Raw genomic sequence first — 27,400 nt, 5'->3', positions numbered from 1 at the left:
GCCCAACCTTATGGGACAGGCAGAGGCATTTGGAGAAAGATGGTACCATAGATAGCTGGGCTTTGAGCCATGTACTTTTCGCCCAGAATCCTATTGGTAACAGCTCTTCAAGCAAAGCTGATAATCTAGGAGGAGCCCAAAATTGTCTGGAGAATGCAACACCATCAAGAATTAAAGATGCAAAATTCCTGAGCACAGCAAATCCTGGGATCCAAGCCAACCTTGCTAGGGTTGAGCTTGAGCCTATCCCTTCCCATCTAGTTTTAAATAGTGTCCAAATAATATTGGGAGAACGCCTCCGTGACTGTGGTGACTCCCCTGGACACTTCCCCCAAATACCTCTCCAGATGTCAACTCTGAGGAAGATGAACCAGTTCCGTCTGGAGGAGGTCAATGGCTCCAAGCAGCTGTCTGAGAGGGATTTGGCTGAAGCTCAGCTGCAGCAGGACAGCCCTGAGGCTTCAGGCGGGGAAACCGAACTCAGCTGCAACCGCTCAGTGATGAGGAACAGGAACCGCCTTCTGCAGCTGATGCAAGAACACGGAGGGCAGGAGCAGCAAAGGTTGGCCTAATTACTCATGAGCAGGCAGCCTCACCCTTCTTGATGGGCTGCACCAGAAGCTTTCTATTTAGCACATCAGACAGATGGAGGCAATGCTGCGAATAACCTGTTTGTTTCTTAGTTGTGATTTCCGCCTTGCTTTGGATTGACACCGTGATTTGACTTGGATTGTGCCTTGTGAGCCATCTTGTATTGGGAATTTAATTTTGTCTAGTGGGCTTAGCTTGATTAAGAAACTTTCATGTACCTTGTGGACTCATTAGCCATAGTTCTGTGGACAGGCATTGGTCTACTTTTGGCTGGACTTAATTGGGACAGTTCTGGGTTTTTGGTGAAGGGAATTGCTGGGGAATACTAATAAACATACTAAACCACATGTGTGTCTGTGTGTGATTGGGACAACACAATGACTTCACTAGGATAGCCAGAGATCAAAACAAGTCATTAGGTCTTGTGGTAATACCAGACTCCATGTCATCAGATGACCTTCCTAAGTAGCATCATCAGAGGTGGTATTCAGCAGGTTCTGACCAGTTCTGGAGAACCGGTAGTGGAAATTTTGAGTAGTTCGGAGAACCAGTAAATACCACCTCTCACTGGCCCTGCCCTCATCTATTCTCTGCCTCCCGAGTCCCAGCTGATCTGGAGGAAAAGGGGATTTTGCAGTGTCCTTCCCCTGGAGTGGGGAAGGAATGGAGATTTTAAAGTATCCTTCCCCTGTCATGCCCACCAAGCCATGCCACGCCCATAAAGCCACGCCCACATAGCCAGTAGTAAAAATTTTGAATCCCACCACTGAGCCTCATGTAGATATTATTTCATTTCATTTCATTTCATTTTAATTTATTTGTATGCCGCCCTTTTCCCTGAAAGGGACTCAGGGCGGCTCACAACTCAAAAAGGGAGGGGAAAAACAAACAGAGTTACAAAAACATAAAAACCATACATAGTTAAAAGCACAACAATCATACCATTCGAAGTGGGGCAGCGAGTCTTTAGCCCCAGGCCTGTCGGAACAGCCAGGTTTTAAGGGCTATGCGGAAGGCCTGGAGGGTGGTGAGGGTACGAATCTCCACGGGGAGTTCATTCCAGAGAAGGCCCTCCTCCGGGTAGTCGCCAGTCGACACTGGCCGGCTGATGGAATTCGGAGGAGGCCTAGTCTGTGGGATCTAATTGGTCTAGTGGAGGTAATTGGCAGTAGGCGGTCTCTCAAGTACCCAGATCCAATACCATGAAGGGCTTTGTAGGTGACGACTAGCACCTTGAAGCGTACCCGGAGATCAACAGGCAGCCAGTGCAGCTCGCGGAGGATAGGTGTTACGTGGGTGAACGGGAGGGGAGACAGCTTTGAGGAATTCCACAGAGCAAGGATCTAGAGCTCAGTCGCCCCACCATACTAGCAATGACTGACTTCAGAGAAAGGAGAATATCCACTGGAAACAAGTACTGTACCCCCTTCATGAAGGAAAGCCTTTCCTTTAAAATAAAAACCAAGAAGTTTGCCAGTGAAACTGTAAAAAACTGAACATTCGGTCAAGACAACAGATGGGAAGGAGTCAAGAACGAGAAGTCCATGAAAGGAGATTCATACAAAAGATTAATGGAGACCACATGTTCTCAGAGACCCATCCACAGACAGGAACATGTTTTCCTGTCCCAGGCAGGAGAAGTAAAGATGCCAGGAATCTATTGTTGAGGGCCATGGGATGGTTAAGCCAGGCCATCACCATGCAGAAAATGCAGAATGGGATGGATATGCAGGAGGGATTTCTTAAAACAGCTTCACTTGCAGCCAGTTTACACATGGGAGAAAAAGCTTAAGCCTGCAGTGCAGAAAAAGCCCTTTATCTTAATTTCCAACTAATGAGACGTGATTATGTTTCTCTCCCTAAGTAGGCTACTTCTCAGGACTGTCTCCTGGGAATTTAGCACTTTAATGAACACCATCTGTTCAGATATTTATTTATTATTTATTTATTTAATTAACCTGTATGCCACCCACTCTCGGAAGATAGCCTTTCCACCCACCGTAGCAACCCTTGGTGGATCCCAGCTTTTACTCTGTCAGGCCTCCTGGGCCTTATTGCCTTCATTCTCCTCTCTGTTTCACTGTTGTGGATTTGGAGGGGGGGAGGGAGTTGGTGGTACTGAAAACAGCAGGGTACAATTGTATCATTAAAAAATGGACATGAAAAATAGCCAGTGTTCAGAGAACAAGAGTGTAAAATTGAAGTTGGGGCAGCTAGTTTATTCTCAACATGTCATAAGGATGAAGGAAGGCTTTTTAAAAACGTTACGGCTTTTGAGCTGAGCTTAGCTGCTAATGATCATATGGATATAGAAATTAAGGAGACAACAACATACTGTATATGATTAATCACTGTCACTTTCTGGTTTGTTTTTTACACCGCAGTCTAAATTATAGCCTTGGTATTCCCTGCTGTAGGACACAGCAGCTCAATGGCTAAGATGCTCAGCTTGTCAATCAGAAAGGTTGGCAGTTCAGCGGTTCAAATCCCTAGCGCCGCATAATGTAGTGAGCTCCCGTTACTTGTCTCAGCTTCTGCCAACCTAGCAGTTTGAAAGCACGTAAAAAATGCAAGTAGAAAAAGGCGTTCTGTGCGCCTTTGGTCATGCCGGCCACATGATAATGGAGACGTCTTTGGGCAGCATTGGCTCTTCGGCTTTCAAACGGAGATGAGCACTGCCCCCTAGAGTCAGGAATGACTAACACATATGTACGAGGGGAACCTTTACCTTTAATCCCTGCTGGTTTCCCGTTTTTTTTCCGTTCAGTTGTATCTTGGACAGCCTAAACAAATCCCTACAGTTTTCTTGCAAGGTTTTTCAGAAGTTGTTTGCTACTGTTCCCTTCCTAGTTCTGAAACAAAGTAACTGGTCCAAGGTCACCCAGTTGGCTTTGTGCCTAAGGTGGAACTAGAATTTGCAGACTCCCAGTTTCTAACCTGATGCCTTAACCACTACACCATGACTCTCATCAAAGTAGTGTTGGAAGTTAAATCTAGTTCGGTTCTTATTCCAAGCTGGGGGAGAGACACAGGAGAAATGAATTGGAGGCAGGCTGCAGATTTGGAAAAGAGGTCTCTGTTTATTTGGTAGTCACAAACAACAATGACAGCAGCATGTTTCTAGAGTGAGAGTAGGTGGGGTTTTATACAATTTTGGAGTCTTTATCATTGAGATGCCGGTTCCTCTGCAAGAATATTATTATATTCTCTGTGGTAATGATAAACGACTGAGGCGATTCTGCATTCAACTGTCTTTATTAACTGAGAGCATTAACAGAACAGAACAGAACCCCTTGGTTTGACAGCTATTTATATGGTAGCTGTCGAACCATTAACCAATTAGAATGCTGCCATTCTCCCACCGGAACGCCTCCGCGTGCGAACCAATAAAAACCCACATTCGGCTTGAGTGACATTGGCCGGTCGTAACGTGACAAATATGTCCTTTAATATTTTAATGGCTGTTGTCAGATTCCTATGGGGTCATCGGCCCTTGACTGACTCTACAGGCAAAACCTCCCCTTTTTAAAAATCCTAGGTGTTTTGTTTGGCTGAGCTAATCTTGTCACTTTAGACTCCTTGCCTATTGTGCTGCTTATTCCGAGCTACTGGCTGCCCTTTGGGTATTAATAGAGTGCCCTTGTTTTATGAATGGATACAAAATATCCATTCATGAACCCTAGCCTCTTCGGGCTTTTGCTTGAGGCTGTTTTCCTATAGCTGGGATGGCAAACCTATGTGCCACAGGTGGCATGCGGAGCAATTTGTCAGGCCACTTGAGACATTTGCCCTGTCAGCTGGCCAGTGCACATGTGCACACTGGTAAGCTGAGTTTGACCCTTTTTAAAGCTATTTTTTGCCCTCCTTAGGCGCCAGAGGCATTATAGGAGCCTGGGGATGGCGAAAACAGCCTCCCCTGCCCCCCCCCCCCCCGAAGCCCTCCGGAGGCTTCAGGAGCCTCAGGAGCACAAAAAACTGGTCCTACGGGCAAACCGGAAGTTCAGGAACGGACTTCCAGTTTGCTTGTAGGGCCAGTTTAAGCCCTCCAGAGCATTCAGGGGTCTTCAGGAGGCTTCTCTGAAGGCTCCAGAGGACTAAAAATAGCCCTACGAGCCGTTTTTTGTCCTCCGGAGCCTTCAGGGAAGCCTCCTGAGGGCTCCTGAACGCTCTGGAGGGCTAAAATCAGCCCTACCAGCAAACCAGAAGTGAGTTCCGGTTTGCTTGTAGGGTCGTTTTTTGCCCTCCGGAGGATTCAGGGAAGCTCCTGAAGCCTGTGGAGGGCCTCTGGGGAGGTAGGGGAGGCTGTTTCCGCCCTCCCCAGGCTCCTATAAAGCCTCTGGAGCCTGGGGAGGGCGAAAAAATATGCAAAATGGGGGGGTCGTGTCTGTCATGTGCGCATGCGCACCGGGAGGGGTCGTGCATTGCATTATGAGTGCAGCCCGCCTGTGCATGACCCCCCTGCGCTCCCCCCACTTATGGCACACGTGCCAAAAAAGGTTTGCTATCGCTGGCCTAGCCTCTTCAGGATTTTACTTGAGGCTCTTTTCCTACAGCAAAAGACTGGGACTGCTTTAAGGAGATTTTTCTCTTCGCCTTTTAAGGGAAATATTTTATTCTGTCTCTATTAATATCCTGTAGAATGTTTTATTCTGGGGAGGGGGCCCTTCCCATAGTATCTAACCAGATCCAACCATGCTTATCTTTCAAAGATAGCCAAGTTTGATTAAAGGCTATCATCTGTTGGACTGAAAGATTGGAACAATGGTTACCATCTATGAGGGTTTCTTGTCCCCTTCTTCCTGATAACTACCAATCTAGCAACAGATAGTTGCTTCCTATCCAAGGATTGTTACACAAATGCTCATATTCAGCTTATGGTCACTCATTCACACATTCACACCCCTGGAAAAGAGCCACACTCAAATTAGTTTTAATTGACCAATGATTTTTTTTAACATATATGGAGACTCAGTGGATTTAAAATAACATCAAAGCAAAACCTACTGGATACCAGTGGTGGGTTCCATACCGGTTGGAATGGGCCTGGCGGTGTCCACATGGACACGCAGCACGCACATGCCTCTTAGTGCCTCCATGACCCTCCGCGACGCTCCAGCTGCTCAGTGTAGCATTGTGCAGACGCTGTACACACAGTGCGCATGCACGGAAGCCCCGAAGACTTAAAAGACTGGTAAGGAGCTCAGGTGGGCAGGTGGGCCCTCCAGAGCACCATACCAGAATGGTATCCGGTGCTCCGAGCAGGCTCTGGTACTCCCGTACTAGGGTGTACCATCTGCAACCACCACTGCTGGATACAAAATATTAATTTGCTCTTTCTTGCCACACACAAACACACACATCCTGTTCAACTAGACAGGCAAGCACTAGCCAAAGAATAGAAGCCACCAAATCTGGATCCAAAAATGATTTAAAGGGTGGGTGGGCTTCAGATCCCCTATTATCCCCCAGTGTCCTTGCTTTGTTAGTTCACAAATCTGGTAACTGTTGATGGGACTCACAGAAGGGTTTTTTCGTGTGCTGAGGTCCAAATTCTTTTATCTGGTTCAGATGACTTTTTTTTCCTTTCTATCTTAATGACCTAATTCTTTTTTAACTATTTCCCCTAGGGCAAGGGTGTCAAATCCGCGTCCTCAAGTGATGTATTGTGATTTTTCCGCCCTTTGCTAAACCGGGCGTGGGTATGGCCAGCGCGTGACGCATCCAGCCATGGGCTGCAAGTTTGACAGCCCTGCCCTAAGGGATCTTTTCCTGACTTTTGTCCACCCTGCTTACGTGCTTGCTTCACCTTTAGGTATGCCTAGTCTCACAGAATTAACCCTACATAGGTTCCAGAAGCAGCCAAAGTTAGCTAAGTACTATCATCTGCTGTAGTGAAGGCTCTAGGTTAATAGTGAAAATGGTTCAAGAGCATTCGAGGGCATAAAATGGTTGAAGGCTTTCTTGTTCTTTCGTATCAAACAGAAATGACGCTTGAGCCCAGTCATTCAAGCAGTTTGTCAACTGATGGGACCCAGGAGATGTGCCTTTTCAGATGCCTAAGGTGACCAGATTTTCAGATTGGCAAAGAGAGACACCATTGACCGGGGGGGGGGGGGGGGGGGGGCTAGGCCGCGGCGGTTACTGCCAGCCTGCGGCCTCGCTAGGGATGTCTGGTCACCTTAGTCTATCCATATATTATCCCTATTATCTATCTTTGGGGCTTTTTTGACCTCAGCAGTTTTTTTAAAGTAACTTTAAATGGTATGTTCTGGTTCTTTTTAGCATTTTAAAGATTTATTTTTTCAGTTCACTCACTGCAGCCATGTTTTGTAAAATAAAAACGCACGTGAGTAATTCATCGTAGCTCAAACTTTCTGGTCACTACCAGGTTTCTTTTGCTTTGCTTTTTCTCTCCTAAACAGCATTTCTCTCAGAGAAGTGAAGGAATATATGAGCTGAAAGAAAGTTAGATTTTCTGCTATACATGTACCTGCCTTATCAAATTATTCTACTTTAGAATCCAAATCTACACATGCATTAAGCTTTTCATACAGCAGTGATAGATGATAAGATAGATGATAGATAGATGATAGACAGACATATAGGAAGATAGGCAGACAGATTTCTATTTCCAACTCTTGTATCTCTAAACTCTAATAAAGCAGCTCATTTGCTAAGGAATAAGTGACAAACATTTATGATGAGAACTTATATAATAAAAGTAGGGAAATGATAGTTCTCCATGTTACTAGATGGGCATTTCCTATAAGTATGACGTATAGCAATGTTTCTCAACCTTGGCAGCTTGAAGATGTGTGGACTTCAACTCCCAGAATTCCCCAGCATAGCTGATTGGGGAATTCAGGGAAGTGAAGTCCACACATCTTCAAGCTGCAAATGCTGCAACAGTGGTGCCCACACTGGGTCTGCGTACTTGAGAGACCGCCTCCTGCCAATTACCTCCCTGCGACCAATTAGATCACATAGATTAGGCCTCCTCCGAGTTCCATCTGCCAGTCAGTGCCGACTGGCAACTACATGGAGGAGAGCCTTTTCAGTAGTAGCTCCGACCCTTTGGAACGATCTCCCCGTGGAGATTCGTACCCTCACCACCGTCCAGACCTTCCGCACAGCCCTTAAGACCTGGCTAGCCCGTCAGGCCTGGGGACAAAGATAATTGCCCCCACCCGAATGATGAATGAATGTTGCTTACTATTTTACTTCTATGTATTGTTTGTGTTTATTGTCTGTATGCCCCCTCCCTTCATTTTATGTAAGCCGCCCTGAGTCCCCTCAGGGAAAAGGGCGGCCTATAAGTATTAATAAATACTCAAATACTCAAATACTCAAAATACACACATGTCTGCGACATGTGGCAGAACATTCCAAGCCCGTATAGGCCTCACCAGCCACCTGAGGACACACCGTGGACAGCCCACAACCCATTAGATGTCAAGGTCCTCTTTGAAAATGATGGACGAACATCATCATGTTTTAACTCTGTTGTAAGTATGTAACTCATGCCGAATTTCACTGCAAAATTATGATATGTGTATCACTGCTCCCCAGCCTCTACAGAACCATCGGTTCTTTATTTTTGTGACATAATGCAACTTTAATGAGCTGGATGTCTGTAACTCAAACACTGTATCAGCAGTATATGTCCTCAGTGCCTCATTCAGTCTCTTTCATTCACATACAGTACATCTGATATGTGGGTCACAACATAATTGCTGCTGATAGAGATGTCAACAATTACTCAGATTCACTCATATTAGACACTATATTATCTAGCTGTTGGCCAGCATGTTCTTGTAAGAGGAAAAGGGGCTCAGAGCTTTGTGGGAAACAAAGTCAATGTCTTAACATGGTATCCCAATCAAGCTATCAGGTTAAACTCTAATGAAGCACCTCGTTTGCTGGGGAATAGCATGAGATGTGAGGGCAGTCATTGTCTTTTATCAAGTTTGATTTACAGTTAACTGGTATGAACTTGGTCATTAAATATCAATGACAACAATGATTTATCTGGAAGAGAAAATGTAAGCCTTTTGGGAAACGTGTCACAACAGGACAATTCTGCTAACATCAAGCATTTTCAAACGGCATGTCACCAATTGGAAACACCAGTCAATTGGTAGGTTTTCTATATTACTTAATGATGGACTGATTGACTGGGAATGCTTTATAGAAAGGAAGAAACAACCTGTTGTGTTTTAACGTGTTGTACATCCCTGCTGCCCCAGGCATAATCTCACAAGAGTGATCCACATTCCTTTCCTTCACATACTGATGGGGATGCATTTTCCAAAACTGGCATTTGTGTTTTGTTGTACTAATCTAATGGATTAGATATACTGGGGGCGGGAGACAGAGGTCAGCAAATAGTAAAAAAACAAAAAAGAACTAAGTGCGATCAGTGGGTCCTGTTTAACTAGGTCACATAAACATGGTAAATGCATTATTTATATCTGCAGGATGCATGGAAAACAGGGTTAATAGCGATGAATTATTAAGTTGATGATGCCTATGAATATCCCTTGTTTTGGTAACTGTTACTTGCTTTTAATTTACTTGACAATATTTAACTGAGCTAAATCATTGTAAAAGGAAATTCTACAGTTCCTAAAAGCAAAGTTCCTAAATCAGATTTTGAAATTCCCTGGTCTTTTAAGGAAAAGTTCTAAGGTTTATAATAATTTCATAGGAATAATATCCCCACAGGAGTCTCTGCCTCTTTCCCCGAAGAGCATACCGCATCGTGCAAAGCTTTAAGAAATTCCCCGAGGATCCCCATCCGGCTTTTAGCCAGAAAAAGTTTTTTTCCCTCTCTCAAGTCATGCAACAGTTCTCAGCAAAGCGCCTCGAAGTTACAGGTTGCTTTAAATCGCTTTTCAGCCGCTTGTTCGCGGACAGCACCGGCAGCCTATTTCTGTGCAGCCTCAATTTCGCTCTTACATATCCCGCGTTTACAAGATTTTCTCCGGAGCTGATCACACTGATCCAACCTGACAGCAAGCTCCGCCGAGCTCAAGGAGGGATAGCCCGGCGCCTAATACTTGCAGGACAAACTGGTGGAATCCCGGACACGACTTTCCATTGCAAAAAAACCATTCCCCAAAGCCAGAGCACCAAAGTTAACTTGGGCCTCGGGAAACCTTTCGCAACAGGCAGCAAACAACTAAATACTTTCAAGAGTGTTTTCCTACATAGCAGAGGGTAACGCCAAAAAACGTATGTTTGCTTGCTCTGGAATAGGGTAAGGTGTTGGGTAACCCCTACGCCTACGACTCCCAGTGTGGCGACGTCCCGGTTGCCTTGGCTTTTGCTGGCACGTTTAATTGTCGATCCCATTGGGAAACTTCGTAAATCGACACCTTTCACTTTCCTATTTTGAGCTTGTTTTTGATTCCTGTTTTTAGAGTGCCGCTCTTAAACGCTAAAAATTAAATCCCACCTTCTGCAATGCAATGGACTCTCTGAAAGATTTGAGATTAACACCCTTAATGCCCCAACTCAGTCCCTCTTCCCACTCCAATCATGTGCCGCTACTTCCTCCAAGCGCGGCGCTTTACTCACTCCTCGAAGCGTTCGCAACTTTGCTCCTTCCAATTTCTCGGCCCGGGAGGCTCGCCGGGCTCCGCCTACCCCGGGTCCCCATTGGTCCAGCGGGCCGAAGAACGCGAGAGGGGTGCAGTTGGGAGGGAAAAGCATGCGAAGAAGGACTTTCTTTAAAGTGGTCAGATTATAACACAGGGCGACTGACGATAGTTTGAGCGGGTGTGGCCAGCGCAAACTACTGTCAGTCGCCCCGTGCTCATCAAAACAAGTCCGGGGAGAGTAGGTGTTGGGCAGGAAGGCTTCTGGCGGCTCCTGGGCGGCGATCCCACCGCCATCCGCCTGCTCACTCGCTACGCTACCCCGCCCATGCGAGTGGCAGCAGATGGGCGGGGGAATGAGCGATCGAAGAAGGCGCCAAAATTAAAAAGCGGGATCTTTTGAGAACAGCCCGGGGCGCGGGAAAAATTATGAAAAAGCGTGCCTGTCTCACCAAATGCGGGACGTCTGGTCACCTTACAGATGCCACACCTGCTCTATGGAATAGCATTCTTCCCAATATGGCCCCATCCCTATTTTTTCTCTGAAAGCTACACCTGGCTTTATAAGCCTCTCTCAATGGTTTTAGTTGCCTGAGCTGATTCTGGCTCGTTATTTGTTGTTTTTAGTTGCATATATCACCCTGAATCATGGGTCAATTATTGATGCATACATTGAATGAATAAATCAATACATTTTAAAAACAGGTACTAAATAAATATCTCAATATCTTTAACCTTTCAGGAATCACAATGGTGCCATATGAACTGTTACCCACACCTGCAGACCGGAAGACTCTCTTAAAGTGTAGGTGCTTTTAGTTGATTTGTTTCCCCTCTGGAATGTGGCTGACTGTGAGATCTTGGCAAGTAACCTGCTTACAATAGTATCTCTTCAGATGACCAGAATGCCTAAGCAGATGAACATTGTACAAGGAGAGCCATGTTAGCCTATGGCAGGGGTCCCCAAACTTGGCAACTTTAAGACTTGTGGACTTCAACTCTCAGAATTCTGGAAGTTGCAGTCTGCAAGTCTTAAAGTTGCCAAGTTTGAAGACCTCTGGTCTATGGAAACCAAAATTCAGACTTATAAATTTTATTTTAAAAATGTAAGCTTTTGTAAACTATCTTACGCCTTTTAATAATTTTTGTTTGTCTGAAAAGGTGCTTCCAGACTTCTGAATGTAAGATTGAAGGAATCTTCTGAAAGGGTAAAAAATGGGTTTCTTCATAGAATCTAATTTCAGGGTTGTTGTGCAAAAGGTAAAGAACATAGAAAATTAGGGAAATCAATCAGTTTTAGTTTGATCATACTAGAAAATTAAAATAATATTATTAGGAAAGACACTCATGCTTAATACTGATTTGTTCTGCTTCTAAGACAAAGGAAGGGAAACGTCAGTGTGACTAATGTCCCACAGGTGCTTTAAAAAAAGGTAACTGGACTTTCCTGATTTTTCTTGAAAAAAACTCAGGTACTCCTGTACTTGTCAGATACCTGTATATACCTGTATCTGACAAGTGGGTACAGGTTGGTACAGGTACTCCTTTACTTACATCCACAATTAAGACCAAAAATTATGTTGCTAAATGAAAAAATTGTTGAGTTTTGCCTTACTTTACCACTTTTCTTGCCACATTTGTTAAGTGAGTCACTGCAGTTGTTAAAATAGTAACACAGTTGTTAAGTGAATCTGGTTTCCCCATTGACTTTGCTTGTCTAAAGGTCGCAAGTGGGGATCACATAACCCTGTGACACTGCAACTGTCATAAATGTGAATCCATTGTCAAGCATCTGAATATAAATCATGTGATTGAGGAAATGCTGCAGTGGTCATAAGTGTGAAATGGAAAGCCACTCATACTAACCAGGGGCTCCGTTACCAAAGCAACAACCCAACCTCCCACAACAGAAGCTCTCTAAGGACCTTATCTAAATGAGCCCAAACACAGGGCAGCAACTCAGAACAGCAGAAAAAGGAAATGGAGCATCTATATAACACATTCCAACAAAATGGACACCCACACAACTATCAAAAAGTCCCTGACCACTCAACCCAATCTAGCACAACCAACACAAACCCTAAAAAGAATTACACTGCCATACATCAAGAATATCTCAGAAACCACCAACAGACTACTACAACCACATGGAATGACCGTTGGCTTACCTGAACGATTGTTCTCTGGGCGCTGTGGGAGAGTCCAAGCATGGATTAAATTCAGTCTATTCGCCCAAGGACTGAGTTGAAATTCTTAGCCACGCCTCCTCTCCTCATTGAGGTTCAGTTCAAAAACGAAGGCATAGACTATGATGGACTGTGATCTTGAAGTGTCCTTTGGACGTCTCCATAGCCCACACACTCCGAGCAGCCTGAGACGCCTGATAAATGAGGAACGAAGCAAACCCCAGGGCGAAATTGGACTCTCCCGCAGCACCCAGAGAACGACCGTTCAAGTAAGCCAATGGTCATTCTCCTGTGTGCTGCTTGGAGAGTCCAAGCATGGGACATACACAAGCTATGAAGTCCCAGGGGAGACAACATGATCATCCAGGGTGCGCAGAGTCGCAATTACCCTTTGCAACACTCTCCTCCCAAAGGACGCCTCTGCTGCAGTGTAGGAGTCAATACGGTAATGCTTAATAAACAGAGTCGGAGACGACCAGGTAGCCGCTCGGCAGATTTCTTCCACAGGAGCTTGTGTCGCCCATGCGGCCGTGGTGGCCGCACTCCGTGTGGAATGAGCAGTGAGTGTAGGTGGTACCATCTTGCCCTGGTGCTGGTAGGCCAGTTTGAACAAGCCCTCAACCACCGACCAATGGAGGACGGTGAGATTTTGCGTCCCATGGAACCTGATTGAAAGGAGCTAAGAAGGGATTCGGAGTGACGGAATTCCTTCGTTCTCTTGATGTAGCAGTGAACCGTTCTCCGAATGTCGAGCTTGTGCAAAGTTCGGTCCTTGGGATGCTGAGGGTGAGGGCAGAAGTTGGGAAGTACCACTTCCTGCGATCTGTGGAACAGAGAGTTAATCTTTGGCATAAAAGCTGGATCTAGCCAGAGAGTGACCTGGTCAGCATGAAAAACACATAAGTCCTCACAGTTGGAAAGAGCAGCTAACTCTGACATCCTCCTTGCTGATGTAATTGCTATGAGAAAGGCTGTCTTCAGAGTTAGGAGATGAAGACCGATGGAACTTATAGGTTCAAATAGTGTCTTGGTCACGGCCCTCAGAACAAGTGGAAGGTCCCAAGTGGGGAACCTGTGTACCTTAGGAGGGCACAGATTGGAGGCCCCCTTGAGAAAACTCCTGACCTGAGGGTGCTGCCCTGAAGAAACAGCTGAATGTCTGACAAGAATGATAGAAAGAACTGCTACTTGTTATCAGAGGATGTTGGGTGACAAGCCTTTGTCCAACTCCGCCTGCGAGAAGTCCAGCAGCTGCGGTATGGATGCCAAAGTGGGCACTATGTCTAGAGTCCTACACCAAGAGGCGAAAGCCACCCAAGTAGTGTCATAAATCCGAGTCATAGACGGATGTCGGGATGCGAATGACTTTGTCAGATAAATTGTCTTTCCTCAGGAGGTCTCCCTCAAGTGCCAGACAGCCAGCTGGAGCCAGCTGGGATCCGGATGCACTATGGCCCCCTGGCTGAGGGAGAGTAGCTCCTGAGGTATCTTTCATGGTCTGCGAATGGAGAGACTGACAAGGTCTGCGTACCACGATCTCCTGGACCAGTGAGGTGCTACCAGGAGAACCTCCGCTTCCTCCGACAAGATTTTCCGAACCAGCTGTGGGATGAGGAGCAGCGGTGGGAAAGCGTACAAAAGACCCCTGGGCCAGTGGCATCTCAGAGCGTCTGTCCCCTCTGCTTGCAAGGTGGCATATCTCGACAAAAACCTCGGGAGTTGTGAGTTGACTGGACTAGCGAACAGATTGACCACCGGCTGACCGAACCTGATGGTCAGTTGATGGAAGGTCTCCGGGTGAAGACACCACTCTGCATTGTCGATGATCGTCCAACCTAGCCAGTCCTCTGTCACATTGTCCACTCCCAAGATGTGATCTGCCCACAGGGATATCAGATGACGCTCCGCCCACCATCTAAGGCCTCCGCCTCCGTCATCAGGGTCTGACCCATCTGGGAGAGTTGCTGGCTTTTGCTCACTGGATGGGCAGGAGGAACCATTGCAGCTCTCTCACGTGAAGCCGTGCCCAGGGAACGATGTTTATGCACGAAATCATGAGTCCAAGAAGTTATGATAGGGACACAATGAAGGCGAACTGGTTTACTCTTGCCTCCTGTGCACGGCTGATGATGTTGCATCTGCGATCCGGTGACAGGAACACCTGACAACGGTCGGAGTCTATAAGTGCTCCTAGATGTAAGATGCAAAGTGCAGGAGTCAGCTAACGTTTTTCTCGGTTGACCGAGAACTCGTGTTTCTGCAAGGTGGAGATGGTGACCTGCACGTCTTTGATTGCTTGGTTGGTGGACGCTGATTGGATCAAGATGCCGTCCAGGTAACAGAGTAGACGTATTGGGCATGAGTGAAGATGGGCCTCTACCACCACCAATATCTTCGTGAAAGTCCTTGGTGCTGATGAAAGTCCGAATGGCAGAACTCTGTATTGGTAGTGTTTGCCGTCGTAGTGGAACCTGAGGAACTTCCTTTGGGATTTGCGTATTGGAATGTGCAGGTAGGCCTCCTTCAGGTCGATAGAGTTCAACCTGTCCCCTCGCCTGAGGCAACCCAGGATGGTCTGTAAGGATTGCATCTTGAAACGCTTGTAGGCCAGATGCCGATTTAGGTTTTTGAGATCCAGAATGGCCCTCCACCCCCACCCCCTGGAGCTTTTGGGGAGGAGAAAAAGTATGGAGTAGACCCCCCCTTTTTTTCCTGCTCTACGGGAACTGGTTCTATGGCATTTATCTGAAGGAGATGCAAGATGTCTGCCTGCATGCGTTGTCTTTTGGGGAGGGAAGGGGGAACTGGACAGTGGATGAAGTTATGGGGGGAAGGGAGAGGAATTCCAAGGATCGTGTTGAGGACCCAAGCGTCCGTAGTGATCAACTCCCATTGGGCGGCGTAAAGTTGAAGACGACCGCCTATGGGAGGATCCCGGTGGTGGTCACTTGGATCTACGGTAGGAGCGGTTGTTTGAACCGCCACGAAAGGGGTGCCTGAAAGTCTGTTGCTGACGACCTTTATCTTTGAACAATGACCTGTCCTGGCTATGCTCATTGTCCTGGGGGTAGGGTCTCTGATAGGAGGGGCCCACACCCGAGTTGTCATTCCCCCGAAAGGACTGCTTTCGGAAAAATGAATTGTTTTTCCTGTCAGCCTTCCGGGCAGTAGACAGAAGCACTTTCTGTTTATCTTTGGTCTCAATTAGGAATTTGTCCAATGTGTCACCAAACAATTGTCCTCCCTTAAAGGGGGCAGAAGCAAGCTTCCATTTCGACTTCACATCCACCTGCCAGTGACAAAGCCACAACAGACGTCGTGAGGTCACATTTGAAGCTAGAGTCCGGGAGGCGAATTTGGCAGCATTGAGTGAAGCATCAGCTGAATACTCCACAGCTGCTATAATTTTGTTAAGCTCATGCATCCATCTGGAAACCTCTGAGGGGGGATTCGCTCTCAACTGCCTTAGCCAAAGCAATGAAGCTCTAGTAAAGAATGAAGCCACTGTAGATGCCCTAATAGAGCAAGCAGCTGCCTGGTGGGTCTTGTGGCATGCTTTCTCAGCCTTTTTATTTTTGGCCTTGAGCCCCACAAGGAGGTCAGCCGGTAGAACAGCATTGGAAGTGAGAGATATCACTGGAGCCTCCACCTGCGGAAGCTTCAAAATATCATCCAAATTATGTTTGTCAGCCCCACTGGGGTTGGTCAGTGACCCAGGCTGCACCCACTGGTGCTAGATCATGTTTACAAACAACTCAGTCACAGGAACCAGGTCCTGCCCAGGAGCGTCTTCCTTGAATAGCCCCTTTTTAGGGTCCTGAGCCCTAGAGGTGGTTGGAGCTCCCTGAATGGGGGTGCCTTCCTGGGTGAAGGCCTTCGTCTTGTGCAATATAGCTTTAAAAAGGGAAGGCCTGAATAATCCAGAGAAGGCAGGTTTATCAGGGATAGGATTCTCATCTTCTGAGAGCTCCTGTTCTCCAATGTTCTCCTCCTCTAACACAGACTCCTCCATGGCAATGGAGGTGCCTGGGGAAGGAGGTGCCTGAATTTGCCCACTCTGGCTAGGCTTGTGACCAGATTTGGCAGAGGAGCTACTGGAAGCCTGCTTTTTCCTATTCATTTCAGAAGCAATGCCCCTCTTTATGGCTTGTTCAATAACCCTCTGTATTTCAACAGACAGATTGGGTCCCTGGTCTTCAGCAGGTCTATTTGCCCTCCCCCTGTCTGAACCCCCTAAGGGATCAGGGTCTTCCTCCACCATGGCAGACTCAAAGGGAAGAGATTCCTCAATCATTGAGGAAGAATCTGGATAACCCAGAGAGGCTGCAGGTGAGGGAGCCTGGGATTCCTCATCTTCCAATGAGGGAGATATGGCCCTTGGTGGAGGGGGTTGTGGGGGGGGGGAGGATCCTGCCCTTGAGATAAGGGGCTTGGATCACATGAAGGTTGTCCAGAGGTTAGGGATAGCCTTCGTGCCCTTTCAAAGGTCTTCTCTAGGGCCTTCTGTCTACAGGCCTCAGCTCTAGATAGGGCCTTGCTGCCTCTGGGATTAGGGATTCCCTTTCCCCTGGTGCCCTTGTTGCCCTGTTCCACCTCAGGAGGGTCTGGCCTACTGCGTTTCAGCGAGGAGACAGGATGATCCTCAGGCACCCTCTTGCCACTGTCAGCCATGGTGTTCTTCAATAAATTCAAAGTCTGTTCCTCACGATTCTTCAGGGAGGCTCTTCAGGCAGTAGGCTGGCACCGGCGTGAGCTGAAAGCTGCTGTGCACTGCACAGATATGTCCATGGGACAGGAGTATGACCAAGGCGGCCAAAACTCTCCTAGGCAGCAATGAAGTGATTCTGAGGGAGGAGGCCTTGCCGGAGCCCCGAACGAAGGCCAAGGACTCCCTTGTGGCAATCTGCGGGCTGGGAGGAAAAGCATGGCAAACGACCAGATGTGAAAAGCATGTGAAAAATGCTTTCAAAATGGCCACCCCGCTTCTTAGAACTTCAGGGAGCTGTCAGGCATAAGCCGGAGCCTCCGCTGAGGACTCCGGCAGCCGCTGATGGACGAGAAGACAGCTGGGGGGAGAGGAAGCCTCCTACCTTCCCCCGCGTTCGCCAGCCACCGCTAGACAAATACCCTGACGATCGCAGGCTCCGCAGCGATGAGGAGCCTGGAAACCCAAAAGCTTCACCAGCTATTTTAAATGGCTCGAAGGTATTTCCTAGCACAATTCTTGAAGAAAGACAAAAATAAGAAATCCTATGCTAACTAAGACGAGTCCCAGTCTATTCGCACAAGGACTGAGGAGCTCCCCAAAACATGTCCGAACTGGGCTGGACTGAATTTTTGAACTGGACCTCAATGAAGAGAGGAGGCGTGGCTAAGAATTTCAACTCAGTCCTTGGGTGAATAGACTAAGTTTAACCCATGCTTGGACTCTCCAAGCAGCACACAGGAGAATCAGCGTGGCACACAGGCCAGCTAAAACCCTTCAAAACATCCTAAGCAAACCAAGAGACCCAGCAACCCCAGAAGAAAAAATAAAAGTCATCTACAACATACAATGTAAGAACTGTAACAACCACAGGCAGAAGACTGACTGAATGCATTCATGAATACCAACTGGCAATCAGAAGACATGATAAAAAAATCTTTAATTTCACAACATATAGTCCGTTGTTAAACATAACTTCAATTGGGAAAATGAGACAATTGTAGACCAAGCCAAGTCCAAAAATGCCAAGGTATTTCTAGAATTTGGCACTCAATAAACACTTAGACATTCACAGCATCTATAGACTATGCAAAACAGACAGTCAAGCAGTCCAAAAGAGATAAGGACTCCAGCATCTCTCCACCAGTAATCAGCACTCAGAGGTCAAGTTAACTCCAAAGTTAGCTTCAGACCAACAATCAAGTAAGGAGTACCCCAGTCAAGAAACTGCCAAAGAGTCATCAGTAAATAGCTCAACTAAAGAATCTCTAAGGCCGCCCCCAGTCACACAGACAGACAAGCCACCAGAATATAAACTGACAGCAAACAGCACTCCTTACTAGCACTGATGATGTTACCTAGTTAGGGTAATGAAACATCTGCAAAAAACAAGCAAGCTCAGAGAGCACCAAGGATCCCTCAAGCCAGAATCAAATAACAACTGTGTTACTAACCTAACAACTGCAGTGATTAACTTAACTAATGTGGCAAGAAAGATCATAAAATGGGGCAAAACCTACTTAACAAGTGTCTCAGCAACAGACATTTTGGACTAAATTGTGGTCGTAAGTTGTGGACTTCCTGCCCAGCTGCATATATAGATGGGTGAAAGTATAACAATAACAATAATAATTCTGAAGAAAAACAAGGTAGATTTCTATGTTGGGAATAGAACAATGTTCTATTCCCAACATAGAAACAATAGGGAAAAAGACTTTTTTTCAGATGTCTATTTTTCACAGCAAGAACTTTTTTGTTGTTTGTGTATGTTTGTGTATTGTGCACACAGTCTGTTGCAGTCCAAAATATTTTTATGGACAACTCGCTTAAACTTGGTTTAAGCTGCCTGCCTTTATGTGGAGTGAAAGTCACCTCTGATTTATTGACTGTTAAAAGAGGTTGTTCTTCTGTAGTCCTGGACAATGAGCCCTCAGGAGAAGCTATGTCCTTAAATAGGACATCTTGAGCTCCCTCTCCCTATCCCCTACTAGCTGAGCCCTTTTCGTTCCTCCAATTGCTAGGACAATTTCTGAACTCAATGTCTTCTCAGAAGCTCTACTGAAATGGGTAAGAGTTTCAAATGTGAAGGGAATCCTTTCTCATCTTGGCGCCCCCTGAACCAGTTGGTATGATAGTTCACAGACGTCCTAACCTATATGAGGATACCAAGAGCCATACTGTCAACATAAATTATCTTTTGTTTTCTCTTTCCTTCCTGAGGACTGTTGTGCTTAGGAAGTGGCATAAAAACCTATTTAATACCTTTACACTTCCTGAACTCTAAGCCTCTGAAATGGTCTTTTATCAGGAAAGCCTGGGCAATATAATTCTGTATGGTCAAGGTTCAATTTGCTTAAAAATGGAGGCTTAGTAAGTGTAAATGCATTTGTACTGCAGTACTCTAGAACATTTTGGACGTTTTTGCTTCTGTTTATATTCAATTTTATATTCTATCTTGTTTTGTATTAGTTTTTTTAAACCATTTATATTTTGTTTTGTGTGTACTTACATACTACAGATTTTAAAAGTTTGTTTATAGTTGAAGGGAAGCTTTTCACAAGCTTTGTTCTTTCCACTTCTACGCATCTTATCAGCATTCAAGCAAACTAAACAAAAGGCAAATCAAGGAATTGAAGGACATAAATGGCATGTCAGAATACATTTTCTCATCCCCTTACATACGGTCCTTCACAAGCCTTAGGTGATGTGTGTATATTGATTTCTAGCTACCCTTTGCGAATAATCATGATGACTAATATTAAGACTACATTTCTTAACACAACTCCCTCAATGAGTTATTATGGTACAGTTTCCATTTAACAGTCACAATGAGTGGGATCACATTTAACCACACAATCGCCTAGTATGACATGTCAACCACACCAGGATCTAATTTTTTAAAAAATATTTATTTCTAATACTCCCTATCTATTTCCCTCCACACATACACAGATTTATATATACGCAAGAGCAGAGATATTCTACCGTTCGGACTGGTTCGCCCAAACCCATAGTGGAAATCACTGATCACCCGTGATTTCCACGGGTGGCCCTGCCCACCTGCCTTGGCTCTATGGTATCACATTTAGACTCTTTTTCTGCCAAAAGCGCATGCACGAAAGTCTGTGCGCATGCACGGAGGTGGCACATGCGAGCGTGCACACACGGTTCCATTTCTGAACTGGTAGGAAAGGTAAGTGTATACCATCCTTGCGCAAGAAGGCTCTCCAAACTTTTCAGCTCATTGACCCATTCATGAAATTTCCGATTGTTCATCAACTCACATATTTTAATATGTGCAAATAATAAATAAATTAGCTAACAGTACTACAAATAACTAAAAAATAATACAATAAAATAATAATAATAAACCCTTGCACAATCTCATTTAGGGGTCACCATTGACCATTTTGGAGATCTCTGTTCTAGTCCTTACTTGGGCACAAAACTGGTTGGGTAACTTTGCCAGGCACTCTTGTCAGCCTAGTCTGGGAAGATGAAAAACATCTCTCTATCAAACAGCACTGGACGAATGTGCTAGATAACAGTCCATGATTTTCAATGAAGAGTCCTTCATCCTGCAGTAGTTTGATTTAGGCTGATCATAATTATTATTCCTATCTTTCTACTCGACACAAGTTTTCATTTCTTAGTGAGGCACTGGTCAAGTAGAGGCTTGATCTTTGTTTGTTTTTTCTGTGTGTAGCATTCTAGCTGCTACATTGCACTGGCTGATCACAGCTGGCAAAAATATGGAATACAGTATGACTGAAGACTGCATCTATGTCTTATTTCCCAGATTCATCAGTATCTGAGGGTAGTATTCAAGAAAAAATGAAGGTTCCCTGTGTTGGAATAAAAATAATCCTGTCTCCTAGTCTACTCAAATCTTCCTGGCATTCTCATCCTTATTGTGGATTGATCTAGACTGACAAAATTTAATGTTGCCCTCTTTTCTTTTTTCCTTACCATGCAACAGACTATTGTGTCCTGAATTTTGATGCCACCACTGCCAACGAAGAGCTCTTCCTCTTTAAAGAGACTCACTCCGTGCTGAACATGGGGATTTTGTTGGAAACCTATTCAAAACCCATCCCTGGATTTAACCATTGGCCCCAGCTGCTCGGTACCCGCAGCCTTTGTGAGGGCTGCCATTATTGGGAGGCTGAGATTTCAAACGGCTGGCTGTGCCTGGGTGTTGCCTACAGCTACCGGCATAAGACCGAAAAATCGTGCATGTTGTATCTGATTGGCAGGAATAATTATTCATGGTGCTTGGAGTGGGACTCAGTGAATTTCTCTGTCTGGCATAATAATATCCAGACTGTGCTGCGTGGTGACTACTACAAGACCATTGGGGTTTTCCTGGACTATGCTGCAGGCTCCCTGACCTTCTACGGCATCACCAGTTCCATAAACATCATTTACCGTTTCTTAACCACATTCACTGAACCACTGTACCCAGCTGCCATGGTAAGCAGTGGGACTTCTATTACTTTGAAACGACACCCTGAATAGAAGAGGAGGGGAGGGAATCCCATCTTAAAAGCCAAGAGAGCTTTCACAGTTGCTGATAAAATTAACTTTATCCCATGAGTGCTGCAGCAAGATTCCTTTTTTTTGGTGTTCTTCCCTAGAACATTCTGGGAATGGCTGGGCAGGTGTTTAGAATTATATTCTTTTCTCAAGAATGAAGAAATTAAGCTAGTTAGAGTTACAACCCTGGAAAGGATCCCTCAAATCCATAGAATGGATTGGATCTACTTATCTTAGGGTAGAGGAGCCTTTGATTGCAAATGGGGAGATCCAACCAAACAGATGCCTTTTCTCCGGCCCTGCATTAACATCTATAAATATTACACCATACCTGTGTTGCAAAAATACTCATAACCATTAGATAGGAGACTCTAAATATTTTCTGTTTATATCTATCTATATCTATATCTATATCTAATCTATATCTATCTATCTATTGATATATTGATATATTGATATATAGATATATAGATATATAGATATATAGATATATAGATATATAGATATATAGATATATAGATATATAGATATATAGATATATAGATATATAGATATATAGATATATAGATATATAGATATATAGATGATATATAGATATATAGATATACTATCAGTATATAAGTGGTGGGTTCCTCTCCCCGTCGCTACTGGTACGCTGCACATGGGGTCGGGTGTCCTGATCGTGCATGCATGCTGTGCATGCATTTGCACTGCACCACCCCTGCGACACCCAGCTACTTGTTGGAGGTTGTGTAGGCGCCGCACGCTGTATGCGCATATGCAATTGGCTGCTTGCTTTTAAAAAAGTATGGAATGCTGGCGGGCGGCTGAGCCAAATGAGCCACCGTACCGGTATGGTGGCCGCTATTACTGGCTACTATTGGTACGACTGTACCGGGCCGTACCGGCCGGAACCCACCACTGATACATACACACACACACTTAATTTTTTTTCCAACTTTGGAATTCAAATTAAATTACTTTAATCTGACCAGTTTATACAGGTTGGCTTCCATGTAGAACATTGCGTTAGCTGCACAGAACATGTAAAATCTTAGCTCTTTTTCTTTCCTTTCACCTTTAAGTCAGACTTGATTCCTGATGATTATATATACAAATCCAGGGAGTTTTTTAAGTAGCATTTTTGGAAGTAGTTTAGCATTACTTTTTCCATAGAGTTGGGTAGGCCTCAATTTATGATCGCAATTGGGACTGGCATTTCAGTCCCTAAGAGAAGCATTAAACAAGTTATGATATGCCTGGGCCTGATTTTACCATCATTTTTATCACAGTTGTTAAGCAAATCAGCATGGTCATTAAATGGACCACATGGTTGTTGAGTGAATTGTGGGGTGGTTAAGAAAATCCAGCTTCCCCAATTGATTTACTTGTTGGAAGCTGTCTGAGAAGACCAAAAATTATGATCGCGTGTCGCACCAGTCACTGCAACTTTTGTAAATGCGAGTCAGTTGTCAAGCATCCAAATTGCGATCGCAGAGGTAACTTCAAGGATGGGTTGTAAGTCATTTTTTTCTGAGGCCAAGTAACTTTAGACCATTGTTAAATGGTCATAAGTCGAGGACTACTTGTAGCCAAAGTCATCCAGCTGACTTTTGTACCCAAAGTAGAATTCAGGTTTTCCTAGTCTTAATCCACCAGATTTTGGAGGCTTCCCCAAGTTTATGAGGAACCAAACTCCTAAAGCGAATCGCTAGCTCTGTGATGACGAACCTATGGCATGCGTGAGCCATATCTTCCCACACGTGAGCGGTCAGCTCAAGCATGCATGCGCATGCTGACCAGATGATTTTTGGTCTCTGGAGCCTGGGGAGGGTGAAAAACAGGCCCAAACAGCGTACTGGAAGTTCCCAGAAGGAAATACTCAACATGGAAGTGACCAGTGGGCCTGTGAGGGGGGAGAGCGAGTGGGAGGGTTGTGCATGCACATGTGGAGGTATGCTTTGCATTATGGGTGCCGACATGCGCACATGCTATTGTGCACTCTCCCTCGTATTTTTGGCACCCAACAACAAAAAGGCAAGCCATCACTGGGCTAGCTAGTCTGAAAATCCTTATCAGAACAACAGCTAGTCATATATTATTTGTAGAGACAGGATTTGGTTATGTAATTAATGCGCTTCCCTGAGTAACTGGATGACCTTTACAATCATTAGACTCTCTTGATGGGCTATTTCAAGTTAAAATTTAAAACTCTGTTATTGTTAAAGATTCTCTGCTGGCAATGACTTGTCCATAATTTGTCTTGTTTGATCACCCTGGTAACCGCATAGAAACTCCCTCCTGCAACACTAACTCCCTAACTTGCATGTGGCCTGCACCAGTGTTCCCAGTTCCCCCAGTCTCCAATGCAAATTGTACAGGGTCTGCATTGGCTCTTCTGCAGCCTCCCTTTCCTCCTCCCCCCCCGCCCCCCGGGCAGGGAACATCCCCATACTCCTTCCCTGGGACTCCAGCCCTCTTCCTACTTAAAGATCTGCCAATTTTGAGGTTAGCATGGCTACCGGATTGCCTGAGATTGCTAATTGATGACCTCATACTTTATATGACTGTTATCACTTAGCAACAGCAATCCCATCCTAATTGTTGTCATAACACAAGTTACTTGTAATACTCACACAAATGGTTTGTTTTTGATCCAGTAGCATATTTGGTAAAATCCGTCTTGAGACACACGAACACTTTTTAAAAAAAGACTTTACAATGTTTATGGTCTCTATGGTCTACAGGTAAAACTCGAAAAATTAGAATACCGTGCAAAAGTCCATTTATTTCAGTAATGCAACTTAAAAGATGAAACTAATATATGAGATAAGACTCATTACATGCAAAGCAAGATAGTTCAAGTCGTGATTTGTCATAATTGTGATGATTATGGCGTACAGCTCATGAAAACCCCAAATCCACCATCTCAGAAAATTAGAATATTACATGCAATCAATAAAACAAGGATTGTACATAGAACAATATCGGACCTCTGAAAATCAAGCACAGTAATCCCACAGTCATTGAACCAGGTTTTGGTGCTTTTGGCAGTGTGGGCAGCTGGAAAATGAAGTCAGCATCCCTATAAATCTTGTCTACAGAAGGAAGCATGAAGTGCTCCAAAATCTCCTGGTAGACAGCTGCATTGACCCTGGTCTTAATGAAGCACAGTAGTCCAAAGTCCTTTTGCTCAGTGGTCCATAGTCCTCTTTTCTGATGAGAGCAACTTTTGCATCTCATTTGGAAATCAAGGACCCAGAGTATGGAGGAAGAATGGAGAAGCCAGTCAAGCACAGTAATTCCATTGTCATTGAACCAGTTTTTGGTGCTTTTGGCAAAAGACGACAAAATGGGACCTTGAACTTAGTTGCTAAGTGATGTAGTCATAAACTGTGACAAGTGACTGCATCTATTCATGGTGATGATTCCAGCAGTTCCTATTATTGTCATTAAACCATGATAATGCCGCAGGCCATTAAGTGAGGACTTCACATGAATACAGCTTCCAACTTCCTACTGGCTTCCCTGTTGACCAGAGCTGTCAAACTCGCGGCCCGCAGGCTGGATGCATCATGCACTGGCTACACCCATTCCCGGTTTAGCAAAGGGAAAAATTCATGAGAAAGAGCCGAAGTGGCACAGTGGTTAGGGTGCAGTACTGCAGGCAACTTCAGCTGACTGTTATCTGCAATTCAGTGGTTCAAATCTCACTGGCTCAAGGTTGACTCAGCCTTCCATCCTTCCGGGGTGGGTGAAATGAGGACCCAGACTGTGGGGGCAATATGCTGTCTCTGTAAACCGCTTAGAGAGGGCTGAAAGCCCTATGAAGCAGTATATAAGTCTAACTGCTATTGCTATTGCTATATGATACATCATGTGACGATGCCGTGATGCCGCAAGTGGACTTTCTTGTGGGAAGCTTGTGGGAAATGTTGGAAATTGCAATCACATGACATGACAATGGCAGGAACTTTGGGTCCATCATAAATCCTTCTCATTCAGTGCTGTTGTAACATTTAACAGGGTTGCTGAGGGAATTACTGTAACCCAAGGACTACCTGTACTTCTGAATTCTACCACTCTGTAGTGACATCCCTTAGATGAGATTAAGGGCCAGAACAGCAAATTAGGAAATGGCATGAGAGCTTGATACATTCTTGATGTCTGAAAAAAACAACTGAGATACAGGATTTTTAGTTAATTTAGTCCAAATGCGCCCAGGGGCATTATCAGTTGCATATCTAATTACTGTTCTTGGCTGCAAACAGGAAAAACAAAGAAACTTTCTGAGTCTCCTTGCCTGGAAAAGCAAAACCAGCCTTTTAAAAAGTGTGATGAAAAAGGACCTGTAGTAGATTTATCTACCGTATATACTCGAGTATAGGCCGACCCGAATATAAGCCGAGGCACCTAATTTTACCACAAAAAACTGGAAAAGTTATTGACTCGAGTATAAGCCTAGGGTGGGAAATGCAGCAGCTACCGGTAAATTTCAAAAATAAAAATAGATACCAATAATGTTTTTGAATATTTATTTCAAAGAAAAACAGTAAACTAGCGGTGTATTCAATGAAATACTTCACTCACCTCATGATGCTGATGTCCCGCTGTGATGATGATGTCCCATGCAGCCGCGGGAGCGATGTCCCGCCTCCTATGACACACGGCACAGTGATTCCTATCATTGGATCACTGTACCAGAGGAGGTGGGACATCGCTATGTGGCTGCTTGCCATAACAAGGAGGAGGTGGGACATCGTTGCAGAGCGGCAGGAGGGGGAGGAAGGGGAATCGTAAGACAGCCCTGCATTACATTAGAACGTGAGGAGGGGGGATGGTGCGGTGCGCGCTGCGCGGCAAACTGACACAGAGGGAGGGGAAACTCACAGGGGCGCTGGGCCATTCACGAGTGTCACCCAGCTGCATGGCCCCGCCCCTTTTTCTCCTCCATTTCGGGCAAATTTTTCACTGACTCGAGTATAAGCCGAGGCGGCTTTTTTCAGCCCAAAAAGTGGGCTGAAAAACTAGGCTTATACTCGAGTATATACAGTAAGTGGTCACTAAAATGGCATAGAATCAATCAAAACAAAAAAGGGAAGGAATCTTAAACCTCAAATCTATTTACTGGTTTCTGCCATTAGAACACCAGAAAGGTTTTGTTTAAGCATCAGGTAATTTAGTTATTGTTTCATTCCACCATGAGAAGAGGAGCCGATCACCTCCCTCAGTTAGCAGATGTATACAGTAGTTGAATTCCCACACTCTTACAAAGTGAAACTTATTATTTAACCAGACTCTTGTCTTCCTATAACAAGACCATTATTTTGGATCCTTCAAAAGAATGCTTCCTTTGGTGGAATTTGAAGTATAAAATTTCAGTAAAGATTTGGACAACTCTATTTGTCTTCAGTTTTCAATCTCCTATGGCTGAAGTCTGAATCCTGTGAAATTACTGCTTGGATCAGCACTGCCCTTTCCCCTAAATTGCCTAATAGCATTTGTTGATCTGGATTTCTTGGTTGCCAAATATGTGCAGTTAGTGCATGCCTGTATAAAGATAAGTACTTGGTTTTTCTATCTTTGATCATTCAGATAATTATTCCTAGCTGAAGAATTAATTCCAAAGCATTGTACTTCAAAACCAGCAATAAAAGTTAGGCTGTAGTCCAGATATATAGTTCAGGGACAGAATACAGCTAGCCATTGTAACTTTGAATGGTCACTAAACAAACTGTTCTAAGTTGAGGACTACCTATACGTTTATAGATTTTTGAGGGAGG

At 44.9% G+C, this 27,400-nt stretch overlaps 1 protein-coding gene across 3 annotated transcripts in view; it reads left to right on the top strand.

Annotated features, from left to right (window-relative positions):
* The window catches only part of LOC106552301 (E3 ubiquitin/ISG15 ligase TRIM25), a 44,364-nt gene extending 22,687 nt beyond the window's left edge, over window positions 1-21,677 (top strand). For all 3 annotated transcript variants that reach the window (XM_087709977.1, XM_014070540.2, XM_087709976.1), the window contains 2 exons: window positions 10,933-10,995; window positions 21,061-21,677. In XM_087709977.1, coding sequence (XP_087566103.1) covers window positions 10,933-10,995; window positions 21,061-21,599 — 602 coding nt within the window. In that variant the 3' untranslated portion in view covers window positions 21,600-21,677. The remainder of the gene's footprint in view (window positions 1-10,932; window positions 10,996-21,060) is intronic.
* Window positions 21,678-27,400: the final 5,723 nt, after the last annotated feature.

The sequence above is a fragment of the Thamnophis sirtalis genome, unplaced genomic scaffold (genome assembly GCF_051295495.1).
Source record: "Thamnophis sirtalis isolate CommonGarterSnake01/CBP01778 unplaced genomic scaffold, rThaSir2_p1.2 scaffold_3, whole genome shotgun sequence".
Taxonomy (NCBI): domain Eukaryota; kingdom Metazoa; phylum Chordata; class Lepidosauria; order Squamata; family Natricidae; genus Thamnophis; species Thamnophis sirtalis.
The sequence above is the reverse complement of the archived record's forward strand: the minus strand, read 5'-3'. Positions and strand labels throughout refer to the sequence as shown.